Source organism: Helicoverpa armigera, chromosome 7 (genome assembly GCF_030705265.1).
Source record: "Helicoverpa armigera isolate CAAS_96S chromosome 7, ASM3070526v1, whole genome shotgun sequence".
Lineage (NCBI taxonomy): Eukaryota > Metazoa > Arthropoda > Insecta > Lepidoptera > Noctuidae > Helicoverpa > Helicoverpa armigera.
In genome coordinates, this window is record NC_087126.1 from 6,359,676 (window position 1) to 6,379,693 (window position 20,018).

General features: G+C 36.3%; 3 protein-coding genes across 5 annotated transcripts in view; all 3 read right to left on the reverse strand.

The window, feature by feature from the left end:
* Stac (staccato) overlaps positions 1 to 6,294 on the reverse strand; it is a 49,218-nt gene extending 42,924 nt beyond the window's left edge. The window contains exons 1-2 of one of the 3 annotated variants that reach the window (XM_021341549.3): positions 6,009 to 6,290; positions 3,153 to 4,155 (exon numbers count right to left, since the gene is read on the reverse strand). In XM_021341549.3, the coding sequence (XP_021197224.3) occupies positions 3,153 to 4,060 (908 nt within the window). In that variant the 5' untranslated portion in view covers positions 4,061 to 4,155; positions 6,009 to 6,290. Of the gene's footprint in view, positions 1 to 3,152; positions 4,156 to 6,008 lie in introns of those variants that run through there. The other 2 variants (XM_049847728.2, XM_021341550.3) reach the window with 2 other exon arrangements.
* Positions 6,295 to 9,170: 2,876 nt separating this feature from the next.
* Positions 9,171 to 11,632, reverse strand: LOC110381270 (formin-A). Its single transcript, XM_021341559.3, has 3 exons — positions 10,729 to 11,632; positions 9,841 to 9,976; positions 9,171 to 9,374 (listed from the first exon to the last, which is right to left on the reverse strand). The coding sequence occupies exons 1-3, from the start codon at positions 11,522 to 11,524 to the stop codon at positions 9,359 to 9,361; spliced, it is 948 nt and encodes a 315-aa protein (XP_021197234.3). The 5' UTR covers positions 11,525 to 11,632; the 3' UTR covers positions 9,171 to 9,358.
* Positions 11,633 to 14,041: 2,409 nt separating this feature from the next.
* On the reverse strand, positions 14,042 to 16,615 carry LOC110381265 (ribonuclease H2 subunit A). Its single transcript, XM_021341547.3, has 5 exons — positions 16,230 to 16,615; positions 15,896 to 16,125; positions 15,044 to 15,187; positions 14,636 to 14,783; positions 14,042 to 14,368 (listed from the first exon to the last, which is right to left on the reverse strand). The coding sequence occupies exons 1-5, from the start codon at positions 16,378 to 16,380 to the stop codon at positions 14,100 to 14,102; spliced, it is 942 nt and encodes a 313-aa protein (XP_021197222.3). The 5' UTR covers positions 16,381 to 16,615; the 3' UTR covers positions 14,042 to 14,099.
* Positions 16,616 to 20,018: the final 3,403 nt, after the last annotated feature.

Below are 20,018 nucleotides of genomic sequence, written 5' to 3' on the forward strand. Positions count from 1 at the left end.
CATTTAATATATATTTTTATATAAAATAAAATATTTATATATCTAATTAAATAGAGACCAACTTCCTCTTCTATATACTGTTATCATTTTTATAGGATACCATATTAATCAGAAGCGACAACAGAAATTATATAAAAAGATAACCACATTAGATCACATTGTAGAAATAATTTTTGAAACTTGCTAGTATGAATATGAATTTCGAGAGTTCAGTTAAATTTTACTTTTTATTTAGTTTTATTTTAGAAGAAGGGACACACTTTAAGAAATTCGGTTCTTTAAATAACTAAGTTTAGAAAGCCTTACTCTATTTCCAGACTATATTTATTTATCTGATAGTATGATGTACCGCATATGCATTTTACTCTTTTCTGTAATATAAACCACATGTGACTTTCTGTAAGAGCCAAGACCTTAACCGCACATAACAATGAGGAAGATAGTTCATCGTATACCGGTTTATATTTAAAGGTATTTGAGAACCTAACAAATGAGGTCTTTTACCCAACCAAAATGTAATCCTTATTTTTTTTTTAATTTTCCTCATTATTCATTTTAAATTCCCCTTGCATCTTACGCTCGCCGCGCGTCGTGTAAAATAGGAAAATGCTACAACAATAGCAGTTGCTACTTGAGCGCACATTGATGTTACACAATCTCGCGGTAATGTAAACAGAGTACCTGTACACGGTTGTGTGGATGACCAAACCCAAGGCCAGGAGATTACTCACCAACCATGGCATATAATTTCCATACTTAATTTTTGAATTTATAAATAAAAAGTAAAATGACTGTGAAATGGGGGTCTTTCAGAAACGTAGGTTAAACGTTTCTGGAAGACCCTCATTTCGCAGTCATTTTACTTTATACAAGAGTTTTTCCTGACCTTAGAAAAACTAGTTTATTTATTATGAAATTGCATAATGTATTTTTTTACGATCCTTTCAATTAGGTACGAGTCTTCAGCGTGCATTTAATGATATAATAAAAATAATATAATTAACTTGAAACATAGGAAACCCCATGTCCATAAAACGGGTTTATCACTTGACTAATTATGTACTTTAAACTCTTCTACAAGATCAGGAACCAGAACCAATGTGCTTCGTTTCTGCTCGTTTCTTGTGCATTGTTGTGAATTCTCACGGTAAACACCAGTTGACTTACAACTGCTACCGACATCTGGCGAGTTTTGTTAGAACTATTGTATTCTTTAAGCGATGTTATTCTCACAGCTGTCCGACAGAGGCGCTTGTAACGAATATTGATTTCTGCTTACACCGCTAAATAAATCAAGATGCGTCCGATTCGCACATGGTCGGTTTTTTTCTATACTTATTCTTGCTTATTACGTGTCGCCATTCTTCATCCAAAAAATCTTAATATATGTTACGATATTTTTTTGCTAATCATAGAAATCTGAAAGTACTAATGCTAATCCTCCCTTACTGCTTTAGTACCTAGCTATTAGTATGTCTATTTATTTTCGTAATTCCGTTATACCATGAGTAAATAAACAATTTTACTGCAATTATGTCAGTATGCAGGTTCGATGAAGTAATGTGGATATGCTTAGCGCAATACTAGTATTAAGTATCAATATCCTTTACTTACTGTTAACCCCAATTGTTATAAAAAGTTTAATTACTTTTGATCATTACAGAATAATCATGTCTGTTCAATTATATTTATTTATTACGTGCAATTTTCTTAAATAACTCGGGCCCGAGTTTTTTTACTAGAGCTAGCTTTTAGAGATTTTCTACAGTTTTTTAACAACCATTGACCCCTACTGAAAGCTCATAGCAGTAGGTAGGGCTGCCATTTCGAATTTCGCCAAACCCGGACAAATATTTAAAAAAACCCGGACATTTGGCGTAAATCGCATTTTTTCCCCGGACGTGTCCGATTTTTTTTGTTTAACAAAACAAGACCTAATTTTTAATATTACCATATTACTTAAATTCAATGAGGTCCTTCCTTACATGAAAAGTCAGGGCCGTCTCTAGCTCATGTAGTACCTAGTATTGAAAAATTGTGACTTAATGTATTTCGAAGGTCATAATTAAGAAAGCTCATATGGAAACTAGGAGTTACCTTCTTGATAGGTTAGACAAAAAAATGTTGAAAAAAATAAAAACAACTGTAAATTGAAGTCGCCGCGAGCGCGAAATGGCGAGTTTTGGGTCACTAAAGCACCTAAACTTGTATAATAAAAAAATCCGCAAAGTGAAGAAGCCGCAAGCGAAGCGAGCGCAATTTTTTTTTTCAATTTTGGGATATTAAAGTAGCTAAACGTAAAAAAGTAATGTGTCAAGAAAAGAAGCCGCGAGCGAAGCGAGCGCGAAATTTTTGGAGTTTTGGGACACTTCGACTTCTGCATTATTAGGCGCCCGGGTAATTCTCATACCCAGGCACCATAGGTTAAGATGGCCCTATGAAAAATGTCCGGGTTTTCCCCGGACACTTCTTGAAACCCCGCCCGGACGGCCCCCGGACGGCCTCCAAACGAGGACAAATCCGGGGAAACCCGGACGGATGGCAGCCCTAGCAGTAGGTAACCATAAGAAAAGAAACGGTTTACAAGTTATCGAAAATAAATTCCCTCACTTGCAGCTCTCCTAATTATTATCTATCGCAGTTAAATTAATGACTTTGGAATCGCTTCATAATATCACGTTTTAATAATAAACACATGTTTTGCGATCGGGCGATACGGGTCATCTACAAATTGCTCTTGACTCTATCGTGTACATGTTATGAGGAAACAAAATAATAACGTATTTTATGAAAGCATGCAAAACGCTCTGTGTGTGCCCTTATAAATGATAATTTAGTCATTATTATTTAGTTAGATCCATTACTTTATTATTATTTTTGACAAAAGTGTCTTGTAGAATCTGAGTGTTAGAATTACGCTGGTTCTGGTTTGATCACGATTAGTCATCGTCATTTAGAATTAACTCGATGGTTCCGAGAAGACCATATATAGCAAATTATTCAAACTGAGCCATGTAGCTTAGCATTTTTTTTTGTCATCAACAACATACTAAGTGTTGTTGGATTGTTAAATTTTGCCATAGGTTATCAACACGTTCTGTGTTAATTAGAACACGTTTAATGGTGGCATAATAAGTCATTTATCAACTTACCTCCGGCTGTTGTTTTCTGTCGTCGAGTTTTGTTTCTTCCCACGCCACAATAACAAACAATCGAAAGCCCCTTTTTTGAACGGGGGCTTTAACATTTTCCACCGCTTTCTAAAATCAATAGTCTTTGAACTTCCACTTTCACTAGTGTCCGCACTAAGGATATTTGGTTCTGAGACACCTTTTCTTAAATCACTAACACTGTTTGATTTCTTAGTAACCTTTTCAAAGTTTAACGTTGAGACAGATCCAGTAGGGGGGCAGGTTTTTCTTTTTGATAAAGGTGTTGAAGTTGTAAAGGATGTATCACCACACTCTAAGCCACTGTCTGAGAACTCTGAGATGTCCGTAACACCTTCGCAGATGCTGTGGAGTTTGGGTCTTCTATTTGGTATGACTGGAGCGACTGTTTTCGCATTTAGTATACTGTTTGGTTCAAAATTTTTACTTTTCATATTGTGGTGGATATCAACAAACGCCGTGACATTTTCGCAGCTTTTGGTGTTATACTTGGATAATGTGAAGTATGTTTTGGGTTCCTGTTTTGGGTCTGCTTCAACCTCCATCTCGCCGATGCTTGTTAGATTGTCCTCACTTTTAGATAGCACTTTCAGGTTTGATAACTTTTTTGCTCTCGGTGGTCGTTTTGGGGAAGTGTCAGGCGAGTGGCGCACTACTGAATAGGGTTCGTCCGCTCTCTTAGTGGGCTTCGAGTACTTTGCGATAATTCTGTTTATTTCAGCGTTGTTCTTACGTCTATATGTATGCCGTTTGAAGTTGAGTGGCTGTTGATAAGCGTCGGCTACTGTTGCTCCCGCGACCCTGGCTGACCTTTCGCGCCATTCGGCCACTTTGTCCTCTATCAGCCTCTGCAGCTCTAGAGCGCGCATCATCGGCCCTATCTCAGGCATTTTTATGATATCTCTAACTATGTATTACGTTTTTATATATTTGGCGATATCTTTGGTAACTTGTACAAAGTTAATTTCAATAGAACAGCATAAATCTGTAATAAAGCAAAAAAAAACATAAACAAATCGCTTCCCTTGGATCGAACGTCTAAGGAAACATATTTTCATTATAATGAAGTCAGTCACGAAAGGTCTTCGAATTTCGACGTTCCTCCTTCAATTAGTGGCCTAGTTAATCAACAGGTCTAATTAAATGTGTAGAAGCCCTTCGGATTCCATAATGACACAATGCTACTGCAATTAACTAGGCATGCGTAATGTGGATCGTATGTCTATCAGTGTTATCTACAAAGTAGGGTAAATTATTTTATAGGTTTATTTATTTAGAACGTTCAAGATGTCTCACGAAGATCACTTCTTAGAATATAATACTTTTAGTTACAATCAAAAACATATTTATAGATATGTGTACATAATAGTGTGCAATAAGGAAAGTTTTTCTTGAAGTGGTGACGTCGTAAGTGCTACAGCTGACGATGACTAATGTAATGTCAACAAATTACACCAGCCGTCTGCTAATAATTGTCACTCGTAAAAGACACTTGATCACAGATGATAAGGCCGGACTTTCCGTAGGTCCAGCGCACAGGCAAAATATTCTGAAGCTTTTCACGATTATGTTAGGAATTAAATGTACTTATTAGATCATTATAAATGATCTAGGCCCCTAATATAGAGTCGATATCTCCCTACCATTGGTCTTTGTAGAACACAGATTATTTATATATTAGTAAGTATATCATAAATAACACTAACAAAGAAAATTTGTTGGCGTTACAGCAATTCTTTGGGATAGCAGAGACCAACAATAACAAACTCGTATCCACTAACCTCCTATTGAGAGGAAGTGCCAACGGCGATTTCTAACGTCGTCCTTCCGAAAACGCAGGTACATCTACCTGACCTAACGTACATACACATTAGTGCATCCTACCACCGGCACACAGCTATTATACAAAGTACAGGAACTATGTCGGAAATATCGAATCTTTATCGCAGCGAATCTTGATAAGAATTTCATGTTTGTTTGGCAATATTTCAAGGCAACCTTCTACCTTATTCTTCACTGTTATTGGGGTCATTGGGAGTGACAGAGAGTCAAGAAACAAAAATGTTCTCCATTAAAATATACTAAGTGCAAGTACCTACGCCCCATAGGGTATCATCAGACTTCAGCTACCTATCGACCAGAAATAACAAAATGATTGACTGGTTTACATTACCAATACAAATCAAAAATAGTACTTAGGTACATACGCACATAAAAACTTTTAACGCACGTCACTACTATATACAGTTCAGTTATTTGCAGGCAATATAATCGATTCATTTGAAAGAATTCCGTTTGATTGAATTTTAGGGCCGCTACTATCTGTGAATACCTCGTGTTTGACAATAAAACGCTTCAGTTTTTTTACCAAACAATGCGCCTGATAACAGATAACATGTCTCGCTTGAGAGAACAGAGATAAAATGGTATTGTCAGTTAACACTCCGACTTCAAGAGTTCAAGTGTTTAGAAACATCTTTCAAATACCAATTGTAGAGCAAAATTGTAATCTCGTTAACACAATGTATTGTGTAAAAGCAGAGTGTACCTATAACGTTATCCGTCATTACGTAATTTTATTCTCGGCAGCTGAGTATGTAGGTCTTGACTAAACGCGGTTAGAAATTCTAATCAGCCTTTACGCATCACACCATAGATATTTGGGAACACTTTATGTAAGTAGTGCCAAACGTCTTCTCAACTTAATCTATTTTTTTAGATAACTTGGATGCATTGTGCCATTTATTTCTGAAGGGCTTGGAAAATATTAAAATAGATAAAAAACATAGCACAGATGTTACCGAAAAGAAAACAAATGAAAATGTAACCTTAACTTACTTGAAGCCTATGAATATTATCTTATGAATTAATAAGCACTGGACACTGAAATTCGCGCTTTTTACACGATAGGATCACATATTCACATACAAGTACATGGTCGAGTATGTACAGTCACTGTATAAGTTTACGGTCCCGGCGATGTTATGGTGCGTCAAGGCACACGTGTGTCGAGGGCACGTGCAGATTCCACAGTGAGCCAGTGAGCGTTCCAGGCGACTGCTCCTGCACTTGACTCAGCCACCAACAACCACGGACAGGCCCATCCTGCTTCTACCGACACAATGGAGTAAATAGAGCATCCACCATACGAGCGGCTTACTACTACTGTCTCATTGTCATCGTTACATAATGCCGTCATTGCACATTACCTACATAAATGTTTTCTTATTGATTAAGCGATAGGCTTCCTATAAACAGTTGCACGTTTATTACAGTTTAAATGCGATAAAGTGCATCAATTGCTTGTAAGAGATATTATATTCAAAGCTAAGACAGCAGACTACGATTATTTGCAACTAACTAAACCAACCAGTCGCTAAAATTTGCTAGAAACGAAATGTTACTAAACTGAAGTTACGACACCCAGGTTACACTACTAGGTCCCAAACCTCGTGTTCTAGTTTCTAGCACCATGGAATAGTTAATTGCCATTATCTGTTTTCATGGGGCATTGTTCGACGCTGCGGGCGTGACAACTGCTTCCGCCAAGTTCATTGTCGCACGGGCATGTCGTTGACGCATTCGTGTCCCTCTGTGACCCGCATTTTTTTACAATAAGTATGTATACTCGTACACATGATTTCGAAAATAGTAATACCTTTGCGATATTCCTCCGATCGTGTGATGATGAGATTGCAGCTTTAACGACGTCCGCTATAGACAGATTAGTCAGTATCAAAATAACGGGCACGTCTCTTATCTATTTATGGTAATCCTATAAACAGGACTAACTAGAAATCGAAGTAGAACTAGTTCCATTACATAGACGACGGATGCACCAGAATATAAATTTATACTACCTGATCGCTATTTTCCCAATTCATATAATTTCTAAACGAGACCAGTTTTAATTAGGTGCGCTTTTGACTTTAATAAGGATATTTGATGACGCCCATAGCTCGTCAACACGTAATTAATGGCAAGGTTGTCAACTATTTTAAACTAAAAAAATTGGCAAGCTCTAGTTATAAAATAGGACAAGCACTCTTAATGGACTTACATACTTCTAGTCACAAAACAAGCTATTCACACATTTAAGTCGAGACAATAGCAAAAGACGTTAATACGCTTTCAAGATTTTTTGAACTCAAAGAGAGTGAAGTCACTATTTCAGCGCTCCAGTTTTGATATGTCGGACATGTTATATATAAATCAATCAATCATGAATCTTAATCCGCCAAAGATCATTCGGATCCGAGGGAATCCAAAACACGCTGACCATAGGACTGATGAATAAAAGAAGAATGAATGACCTTGTCCATTGTTACAGTTCCACGTTTCAATACAATTTTGTTCGTACTCAAACATATATAATATTGATTGATTTATTTTCTATCACATCTTATTTTCACACCACGTTTATTTATTTTGTATCACACAATGCCTAATGCGTTGCAGACTAAAACAAACCTGCATCCGAATCATGTAGCGAGAGTGCTGCCCTTTCGAGCACAAGTCAATTGGTAGAATTGGCTTAATTAAAAGACAAGACAAAAATCTAAATATAAGTGATTCAGTTGAAACAAGGATAAAGACTCAGCAATTTATCCGGCTCGACCATGTAATTGTACGTAAGTACTTGTTATTGTTTTCTAGGAATAATTTAGTCAATTTATCTCAATCAATCAAATTGTCTGGCTCTGAAGTCATAATGAGCCTCAGTTCAGTGACGCTTAGGTTACGATTCAGTTTCAAATTATTTTTTCAGTCTTCAAACTAACAAACAATCACTCTTGCTCGCTCGCACTTTCTCGTGCATTTCTACTTTTTCTGTAACTGATGTCAGGTCAGGACCTCATAAGTTAAATCGGTATCTCCTCTGACACTTTTTGCCAGCGTTTCTGGGGAATCCCATTGGGGAATTAATTTGAAAATAAATACAATTTCGATTTGCGGTGCCTATTTAAACCACAAAATAATTATAATTTAATAAAATAATTAAATTATAACTGCAACTTATTAAGTTTGAAATAAATACGCTATCCAGTGCGGTGACTAATAATTGACGGGCGTCACCGAATAAAATGATTTACTTATATAAAATAAATCATTTATTTTTGAATAAATCAATTATTTCTTTTTTTATTGCATGTTTATTCCCGATACTAAGTAGGTCAACTGTTGTGTGTGCTAATCAATTGTTACTTCACTGGACTTCGGGATTTATACAAATAACACTAATACATAATTAATTATTCGCTTTTACCATTTGTTTGTGTAAATATCATACATAACTACCTAATATCAATGTAAATTGGCCCAGAGGCTTCGAGATTGTTCAAGAGTTGCTCTGATACACAAACAAAAAAAGGGGTTCACAAATGGCTGCAAATTAGGTATCAGGTTATTTATAAGGGCTGAGCCGTTAAATTATATGGAAGAAAGTCCAACGCACACCCGACACTTTGTCATAAATAAATAATATGGCCACTACTTTCGTACGCCACTTTCCCTACTTGGCAAATCGATCACCGGATCCTGCGCATACCAATCACGGTTCAAAGTCACCTAATTTTCTTTAATTGTCTAGAGACAAACAATGAAGCATCGCTGTCGGTAGCATTACTATTCCACAGCTGTGCCATACGGGACCGTGCGTGGCATTGTCAATACATAAGAGGTCTTGGTCTTTGATCCCAAATCCGACGCAGAGAAAGTAGATTTTCACCCAAATAGGCAATTGCACAATTTAACAAATGAATTTGTACGTGAATAGAATTACTGAGAGAATTTGACTACGTATTTTTCTGTTTGGTCATTATTATGTCACATTTTCATATTCGTATGTTTTCAGTAAAAAAAAATCATTTAAGCTGTTTTGACAACAAAGGAACTGCAAAAAAGTATAACATCGTCTAAAGAAAAGCTTATCTACAGTACTTACCTATAAAATAACTGTTAAATCAAAGCTAGCTCTACATTGGTCTACAAAAGCATACAAAAAAATTATAAAATTCTTTATTTAACTTATAATCACAATAAATAACTATCTACAAATAATTTAAATAAATAAGTAAATAAATAGGTACGATAAAGTCTTTTGACTGGAATCAGACTAATTTCAATGGCACCTGCTATAACCAGCATCCATTAGAACAACGACCGTTGACAGCATAACTGCGAGTTAGTTATGATGAATCTCCCCTGAAAGAAAAATACACAGCATTATGTACGGTAGAAATCCTATCTTTTTGTAGTAACTTGTAATCCGATAATGGGCTTTGTAGAGCAGGGGATTAATGGCTTAACAATTTAAATAAAAAGGGAATAATTAAACCCGAAAATGATGCAGTTCTGCTGATCATTGATAGCGAATTCTTACAATATCTTTGTTATTTAGTACAGCTACGTATAGTGTATAGCTCCAGCAGAATTTTGCTGTTCCAATTTTTTTTTTTAGTTTGTTTCGTTGACCCCTTAAACCTACTTAGTTATTTTCAGTTTTAATTTTAAAACATGTAATTAAAAACATTGTGTAAATAACATGACCTTTTCATCATACGTTAATGAACCAATTAGTAATGTACAACTTTATAATAGTTCGCTAATTACATTTACGATTTTTCGTCTGCAACTAAAACTGTACGTTGTATAATGTGTCTTAACTTACCTGAAATAAGGTTGAAATTCGTAAATGTCGTCTAGGACTCTGCGCACGCGACACGTGACGTTACAGTTCGGCTGCTGCTGTCCGTATACGGAGATAGCTCTCTCCAACAACTGATGTACCGAAGTTAACTCCACCACTATGTAACAAACAAATATTTCAGTTGAATAATACAAGTAAAAGCTTGTTCTTTCTTATCGGTGTTTTGTAAAAAAATAATTGCAATCATATGGCAATTGATAGCTATGTAAATATCGATTTGCGGCTTGTTTTATTTTATCTACAATTTTTCATACATTGTTATTAATTTGCAATTATGTTTGTCATGTCATGACTTTTTGCATAACGTGTATCACGATTACAATTCGACATTAATAAAATTAAAATAAATAACAGGTAAGTTTGTAAAACACCCAGAAATATGAAGCGACCGTTTTTTTTAAACTGTCTATTATAGTTATCGGCACGAATCTTGAGCTCTGACCTTCACCTGCGCAGAAGTAATTTATTGGGTCCCTTTTGTGGTATGAAGTGAGGCGCGGGGGCGGGCTAAAGCGGTGATACTAGATGATAAACTTTATATCGATCGAGGGATGTGAAAACCTAACATGTACCAACATTGTCTAGAGTTGGCTCAAGTAAGTAGGCACTAGGCACACAGTATAGCAAAGATTTGCTCGTGAGCAGCTACGACTCGTAAGTTCAACAAAGGATTTCGGGTTGGGTACTAGTACAATATAGTAAAATTATTTATTTTAGTTCTTCTATGTAGGTACAGGTACACGATATAAGGTTCCAAGACGCAATCGTGCCCAAAGCCATATTGTACCTAGGTATCGTAAAAAAACCCGTCCATATAAAATAATGTAGGTACATATTATTTTTACTCACAGTTTTTGGCTCCAAAGTTTCGTTCATCCTCGTCAGTGTTGCCACCGCCATTGTTGTCCTTCTTGAATGAAATAAGTTTCGGTATCACCAACAACATACAAACCACGGCGAGCATAGTCACAAGCTTCTTGAAGATCAACAGTTTCAACAGCAATTTTGCTATTGTCAAGATGTCGAGTTTCAACGACAATTTATCCAAAAATCCTAGGGCGGGTGCAGTGTAGGGTACCCCGTAAGATGGTTTCAGGGGTGGCCCATATATTGGTGGTGGCAATGGCTTATGAATTGGTGGGCCGTAAGACTGAGCTGGAGGACCATACGTCTGGGCTGGGGGACCGTACGAAGGAGCCGGTGGCCCATAGCTATGCGCCGGAGGTCCATAATTTGGAGAAGGAGGACCATAAGTGTTCGGAGGAGCATTGTATGTTATTTCAGGTTCAAACTTCACAGGTGGTCCGTAATTAGACGATGGAGGCGAGTAACTGTTGGACCCAGAGTAACTCGATGATCCTGAAGAACTGAAACTGCTGTCACTTGAAAACGGCGGTGAGTAGTCGTAGCCGGAGGCAGACTGGTAACTATCATCTCGGTTTGAAATCTTCTTCTCTCCATCCTTTGCTGTTATTATCACTACACCTTGTTTTGCCTTCTCAGCTTCAATTCGCGATTTAGAGTACGCATCTAAATACGTATCAGTTTTAGATAATACAGACTTCGTTTCGTTTCCTGGCCCAACAATTGCAGAAACGCACGCGCCACACGCCAATATAACGGCAATATATTTGAAGATCGCCATGTTGCTAATCCTCGGTCTACCGGGCGAAAGAAGTTGTCGCCATCGATCGCGGCTTACGAATGACAAGCGACGTTGACTCCCATTGAGTTTTCACTTTTGACTTACCGTAAAAGAACCTAAATATGATAATGGAACACAATTAAATTCTCTGAGTGAGCCCAGTGCGTTCCGCATTGCTCATGGTAAGTAGGTTCGCGCGTGTCGCGGGCCGCATGCTAATGGCCGCCAGGCCCCGCACGCGCCCGCCCGAGCCTTGTTGGATGAGCCTCCCCAAACATCGGGACCTTTCATCGCATAAAGAAATCTCTAATAGACCGCAATTTGCCTGTGAAAGTTTTATCGTCGTTTTTATCATCATGTAACAATAATATTTATAGGTTTATGAATGACATCTGATGAAATCGACCTGCGTACTAACGCACTCTTACTCTGCTGTCCAGCAACTAAATCAGTTTTGTAATTTTAAAACTCCGCAACGAAAACATTTTAAAATTTTACGTAAAAGACATAAATTTACGTTTCCACAACTAGTACCGACTCGTTATCACAAACACCGGCAATGTGTTGCCTAATAAACGTAGTAGACGGTACTACTAGGAGTTTTATTAGGTGCTATGTATTCTCCGACCATTTGGATGGATTTTTAAAAGGACATTACGAAGTTAAACTGCTCTAGTGGATTTGAAAATTGAGAATTATGTCAGCTACTCTAGTCTTTTGTATCTCAGAATTGGAAAGCTTAATCCTGAAAATACGTTTGTCAAAATCAGAATTTTCCAGTTGTATTGAAACAAAGGTTCATCACAAACGTATCGCATAAATAAATATGTATTCGAAATATGTGTTTATACGTACCCTTTAAACCTTTTCAGAAGTAATTGGTCGATTACGCAACACATAACAGTAAAAAGAAAAGCGTTTCTTACAATATTTAGCTTTCGTAGCACGAAACAATGAACTTTGCCAACATTTCCGGCACTTGTACGTTTGAGAATTGTTTCCAAAATGATAAAATACAAGTTGTATGGTAAATAATACGACAGCAGCATAAATTGTATTTAAATTGTTGGCGATTTCTACTGATCAGCAATGCACAGCTGTGTCATTTTCACTTGCTAAGTAAAACGAAACTAAAAGGCCTTTTCAGCTTACTAAGTTATGCACTTTGCATTTTCATAATCGTGGTTGCAATGGCAACGTTCATTTTTATTTCAATATCTACGCAGAAATTCTGCAGATGTCCTCGCATAGGGCCTGATACCGGATAGAGAGCATCAATGTTCTCAAAACACTCAAAATTACAAAGTACTCAATGGTCAAGCCCATTTAAAAAGTACGGAGTTTATAACAGTGTTTCGATTACACCATTGAAAAATTTCATTACACCCCTAACCATGTCGGTCCTGTGCCTGATCTCTCGTCGGTCGTGTCGGATGACCGTCCCATCGGGCTATAAGAGTGAAGGAATAGTGAGTCATAGATGCATGTCGTCTGCGGAAATGCTTGTGCACTATAATATGTCCCCGATGTCCCGCGCAGTTCACTAATCTCCTTATATGAGAACAGCCGCCGTAGCCGATAATCGGCTAGGAGGACAACATAATCATCATAGAAAACAAGGATACGAAATCGACTAAAATATCTTCACGCAATGCAACACTGACTCCTTAAACTCATGATTTAATGCAGGCGCCGGTTAAAGGACGCAGTCTTTGAATGACAAAATAATTGAAGCTTCAAACAGCAATAATGAGGAGACAGATTTGCATGAATCTCATTTAAAAGAGAAATTTGTTTATGATTTTTAACTTGGGGAAAGTCTTCCAAGAGTTACCTAAGCGACCTATGGGCCACCTTCATCAATATTCAACCATGGCATTAAAGCATCCCTACATGTTATTGGGATGTCACAAAATCGATTATAATTACACTACATCTAACTCCAGGGGCCCAATTATCTAAGTTAATAATGTCAAAATCGAATAGAAATTGAATCGCAATATGATCGCAATAGCAGTTTTAACTATATAATATAAGACCAATCGTATTCCAACGACATTCGATTGGTTTGCGATTGGTCTGCTATTTTTGTGATTTTGGTCTATATGGTAGTTTGCTCTGCAATCATATTGCAATCGTAAATCATTTGCAGACAAAATGATTAATTATTTAATGACAGAAAAGGATAAAAACATTTATTTCAGAGAAAAAATAGCGGAATGCCACATATGCTTCAATGGTAATTGAGTCGGGATTGGATCTCAGTTGAATGTGAATAGAAGAATCGGGCCCCAGTCTTCATGACCGTCAAATTAAGTAAGATGAGAAATAGATGGTAAAATATAGTATAAATAGTAGTAGTAGAAAAACTAATAAGTATATAGTGTTCTAGTAGCTACAAGTAAACCATGTACGTATTACGTATGCCTTCCTGATATATGCCAATAATTTATTTATCAACAACACTAAAGGAGATATTATCTGCTTTCGAAAAAAAATAACAAGAATTCTCTAATATTATGTTCAACACTTTTATTCTCATGGTCTTATATTATAATTAGATGCTTAAATAAAATTATTCAAAAGGATTACTAACAGTCAAATGGCGTTCTTCGAAGAACTTGTGACGTTTCCTTGCTTTCTCTTCATCAGGTTTAGCAAAAAATGAACTGATTGACTTTTTAGGCTTTTTGGTAGCTCCCTGGTCATCCACTTCTTCAAATGTACAGGTAGCAGCTCTTTCTTGTAACATGTGTTCAGCTGTTGACCAGCTAAACCTGACCAACATTGGGTAGCCAAACACATTGTCAATTTGGTCACGAATAAACTTTTTTGTGAGCGGATCTGAAAATATCATTGAACAACAATCAATCAATGGAAACAACACTTTTAAGTATGATACATTTAGAGTAAAAGAAAAATAACTCTCCAAATAAATAATTTTCTTAATGTATTCTGATCACATCCTGAAGAATGTTATGCATCCAAAAAGTAGTTTTGTTTTTAATTGGGCCCAAGATTAGTGTAGTTAACTAAACAAAGCTTCATAATATAAGTATAGAGATACATGGAGTTATAGGGTAGATAAAGATACATTGAAACTGTACATACCACCAGGATAACCGCTACCAAATTCTGTGTGTGACATTTCCAACCCTTCAAGGAACTGCCACACTTTTAAGGCATGATCTCTGGTGACCTTTGCCACAATACTAGCCGCAGATACAATGGGATATATTGAATCAGCCTTCTTTGCAACCTGGAAAAACAAATTACTAAATTAATGTCAGCTTTTCCACAAAGGTACAGTAAGTATAATTTTATGAACATAAACATGAACCCAGAACTGTATTAAATGTGTTTGTGTAGTTTCTGATTTGTAGGTAGGAAATGGCCACTGCAGAAAAACCATATGACCTGAATGCCAGGCTATTCTGAAGCTGGCTTAAATATGCAATTAAAATCCCTAGACTTTTCAGAGGCTCAACAGAACCATATATATAAAATAAAATTACTTACAGTTATTTTATAGTTGGGAAATATTTCAGCTAACTTTGCTTGATACTTTTCTGGTGGACCAACAGTGTCCACATAGACCTCGGTAATATTTGCACCACTCTCTGCTGCCTTCTTTATCAATTCAATTGCTGAATTCATTGATACCTAGAAATATAACGATTGAAGTTTGAAGTACCTATCAATCAAAGTATCTACTATAAAAACATTTAGAACCTTCTTGTTTTGATGGTCTGAGTTCCTCTTATGTTTAAGCCTTAACATCTCAAAATTATATTAATTTTATGTTATAAAGATTAAGGCGGCCAACTTTCCGAAAACTGAATGCGGGACATAACCTTTCGTGAAAAGGGGGGGGAGGGGCATTGAAAAATGATCGGACGGAACTGATAAAATAAAAACCGTTAGCAAAAAGCTATAATTTAACCTATCAATATCGTGTCACAGCGTGCACTAATGTCTTATTTTCAAAATCATTAGGCCTCACGAATTCAGTAGAAATAAAGAGAACGAGATTATATTATAGGTAATCTGTGTTCCTGTGCACGCAGGTGGGTGTTGTGTCCCCAGCGGCGCCCAGCAGGTCCAAGGCCTGCCGGGGCTGCGGGTTGTTCGAAAGAGATACCTCGGCCCTGGTACATAAAAGGCCTATGACGGAACACAACGGTTTTTAGTCAGTAAGAGTCTGACACTCCCTCACCGCTGCTAACCCACAGCGGGAGGGGTCATTTGATGTTTTTGATTTTTGACGTCGGAAAAAAAAAGGTGGGTGTTGCGTTGCGGGACGGTCCCGCAGAATGCGGGACGGTTGGCCGCCTTAATAAAGATGTTATCTACTTAGCAGATAATACAAACCTCATTCAGAGAATGTTTTGCTCTCCTATACATTGAGTTTGATATGTAATTTGGAGAAATTACTTCTGCAACCCATCCTACATTATTCAATGACTCCTCCTCAGATAGCATTTTAGTAAATATGTCATCTCGTTTTTCTTCTGTTAATGCTTTTGAATCAGCACATCCTAAGGTATGAAGTATTTTAGTTTGATCTACCGGGCAGTAAGCTATACCATACACCATTGGACCTAAAAATTAAAACACTGAAGTTTAAAAATAATGTCAATAATTTAGTATTTCCTTGTAAATCGTGTAGCTTTACTGTAATTTCAGTATGTGTCTCTTCCGTTACCTAAAACAGGCCCACGTCCTGCTTCATCAACTCCGAGCATGCATGGTTCAGTTTTACAAATATCAGGAACATCAGAACAGTTTATAAAATTTCTAACATTGTCTTTAGACTTAATAAAATCTTTGAGTTCTTGCAGCGATTTTATCGTCATGTTTTCGGTTCTATGAATCTTATTCGTTGTTGTTATTTATGTTTGCAATAGTCTTGTAGTTGCAACAAGGTGAGTATTAGACAAGAAACACGGACTATACTATAGCGAACACACAACACACTGTATGTTTTTAATCATTCTATTCGTATTTTTCTAAGATGTTAAATAAATACTTTTAACCTTTATTGCAAATCAGATAGATACTCAGATAAATAGGTAATTAATTAGCAATTTTATTTTGGCGGTATTTTTTGAAGTTTCAACTTTTGACAGCCAGGGCAGAGAGCATTTTTTTTTTTATCAATAGAGTAGGATAAAGTCTTTTAAGTCTTTCGCGCAAACGACGAGCATTTCGAATGGTATTCGTCACTTGGCTACTCTAATTTCTTTTTTCTTCTCTAATTGCTCTATTCTAACTTTCTTCCCCATTTTCTTTGACATAATTATACGTTTCATTATAAAAGACCTCAAAATTATACGAATTTGATGAGAAATGACTTTCCATTCCCCGCAGCAACGCACCAATATCTGGCCAGCAGCTAGGAAAATAATGTAAACAATCTTAACTAACCGTCAAATCCGTAGCGGACCCCAATCGGGGTCTGAACATCAATGTCACCGTAAGCTCGGTTTAGACCCCAATTGGGGTCTGCGAATCAGTCATACACTTTCCTAATTATTTACGCTCATATTTATTTTCTTTCCAATCAAACCACATTTGTGAGTACTAAATAAAATAACTAAATAAATTTAAATTATTTTTACGCATTCAAACCTTTCATATTTAGCATCCCGTTAGAAATATACCTTTTTAAAATCCAATCGTAATTACCGGGAATTCTGATCGAACTCGCCATGTTTGTTTACATTAGTTGTTTTTTTTAGGGTTCCGTAGCCAAAATGGCAAAAACGGAACCCTTATAGTTTCGTCATGTCCGTCTGTCCGTCTGTCCGTCTGTCCGTCTGTCACAGCCGATTTACTCGGAAACTATAAGTACTACAGTGATGAAATTTGATGGGAATATGTGTTGTATGAACCGCTACAAAAATATGACACTAAATAGTAAAAAAAATAATTGGGGGTGGGGCCCCCCATACATGTAACTGAGGGATGAAATTTTTTTTTTCGATGTACATACCCGTGTGGGGTATCAATGGAAAGGTCTTTTAAAATGATATAAAGTTTTCTAAAAAACATTTTTCTTAAAGTGGACGGTTTTTGAGATATCAGCTCTCAAAGTCGTAAAAAGTATGTCCCCCCCCCTCTATTTTTATAACTACGGGGTATAAAATTCTAAAAAAATAGAGGTGATGCATGCTAATTAACTCTTTCAACGATTTTTGGTTTGATCAAAGTATCTCTTATAGTTTTTGAGATAGGTTGATTTAACTGTAATTTACGGAACCCTTCGTGCACGAGTCCGACTCGCACTTGGCCGGTTTTTTTTAAATTTGAAGACGCATAGACAAGATGGCGACGGTGATAGAAGTTTTGCATCGAATGATCCGATTCGTTAAAATAAAGAATCGATTTAATAATTTTATATTATTTGATATTATAATATTACTAAATTGCACTTTTGTATACGGTACCATAATCTGAAAATAAATTAGGAAAAGAAAAATGACTTAATTTATTTTGAAAAAAAAATGCTAGAAAATCAGTGGTAGAAAATACGTTGTAGCCGGAATAAAAAAAATCTTCGGTTTTTAGGGTTTCCGAAGACGGCAAATGAAGACTTATTTATTTCTTCGGGTGTTTTATGTGCAGGATTCCTGTAGACCTGCCAAACTTAATGGCGATTCGTTACTTCCAACTTTTTGACTGAGCGGCAAAGCTATTTGACGAGAGCCGTAGTTAGGTGTAGTTATAGCAAAATTTTATGACGTTTTTATTGTTTGAAAGGGCAAATAGTTCGCTGTTCATCGAAAGCTGGTCCAAGATGGAAAGATGGCCGCCGCCGACTTATTTTTAACCGACTTCCCAAAAAGCGGAGGTTCTCAATTCGACCGTTTTTTTTGTATGTTTGTTACGCGATTACTCAGCCATTTATTTATCGATTTTGATGATTCTTTTTTTGTTTGATAGCGTATACTTTCGAGGTGGTCCCATTATCATCAGGTCAGGATCTGATGATGAAACCTTGAGAAATTGAGGGCGACTTTCGAAAGTTGCAGAAAGACATAGGTTGAAATCTTATCACTCAGGTGTTTGCCTGGTAGCATTATTCAACAGTGAAGGCTTTGAGCTGACCTGATGATGGAGACCAGTGAAGGTCGAGGGAACTCGACAACTGAATATTTAAACTTTCTCGTGTTTGTGCTTATATTATTCGTATTTACGAGGCCTCTGCAACAATGAAGGACATGGAGACGAGAGAAGTTCGGTTGTCGAGTTCCCTCGACCTTCTCTGGTCTCCATCATCAGGTCAGCTCCAAACCTTTACTGTTTCATAGTGTTATCAGACATACATCTGAGTGTCAAGTTATAACCTTATCTATGCTTACAATTTTCGAGAGTTGCCCTCGTTTTCTCAAGGTTTCCATCATCAGATCCTGGACCTAATAACAAATATGAGGAATATACCCTTTCGACCAAAAACAAACATCCAAATTGAGAACCACCTCCTTTTTGGGATTCGGTAAAAAATATTTGGTGACTTTAAAATCAATCAATTATTATTATTGTTTCTCATCATCAAATAAGTACATTACTTTGGTAGTTTGCATTATATTTCAGAACACCAGGCTTACCCTCCGCCGAAACAAAAATCTTAGAATTGTTGAGAAATAATATAAGAATAAATTAAAATTCCGTAATAGGTAATAAAAATTCAATTAAAGTTAAAAATTATTACGAATGACGCAACACCAAAATAAATAATACATATAAAAATTTAATGCTAAAAACTTTCATAAAACTTAAATATCTCTTTTCTTAACAACAAAAACAAATTGAACCTATAATTTAAAATTAATAAATAAAATTGAAATAAGTTGCTATTAAAAAATAGGTATATATAAAATTGGTATTCGATTATTTATAATAAATATCCGATTTAGGTATCGAATGCACACCGCTGATTAAAAAAAAAAAAAATACTCCATTCCAAACTCTACTTCTTTTTGATCTTGTAAATTGTTCATTTTTATTGTGTATTTTATGTGCTGATTTTTTAGTTATTGAACATAAATAAGTGCACGAAATGTATTGCAACGGATTGAAAATGTTATAAATATGACGTTTGTGTTGTGTTTGAGAAAGTGATGCGATTATTTATTGGTAAGTTTTCACCAAATTTGAAATGCCTAGCTTTTCGATAGACTTAAAAACACCGTAATTATTATCTTTTTCTGAATTAACTGACCCCATTTGACCTTTGCACGTTGTTGTCAAATAAGTGAGCTCTAAAGTTATAGTTAAAATACTTCTGATCAGGCATTACGGACTTAGAATTCATGTGTTGAAAGTTAGTACAAATTTTTGACTTCCATGTCGCGATTCAAAATATCCCGCCGAATCAACGGTATAGTCATATGTCAAAATCTTGTCGAGCAGAGGGGTTAAATTATGTTTTACTGAGGAAAACATTGGAGGAAATGAATGGCTTAATGAGAATAAATGTGTATTTGAAGTG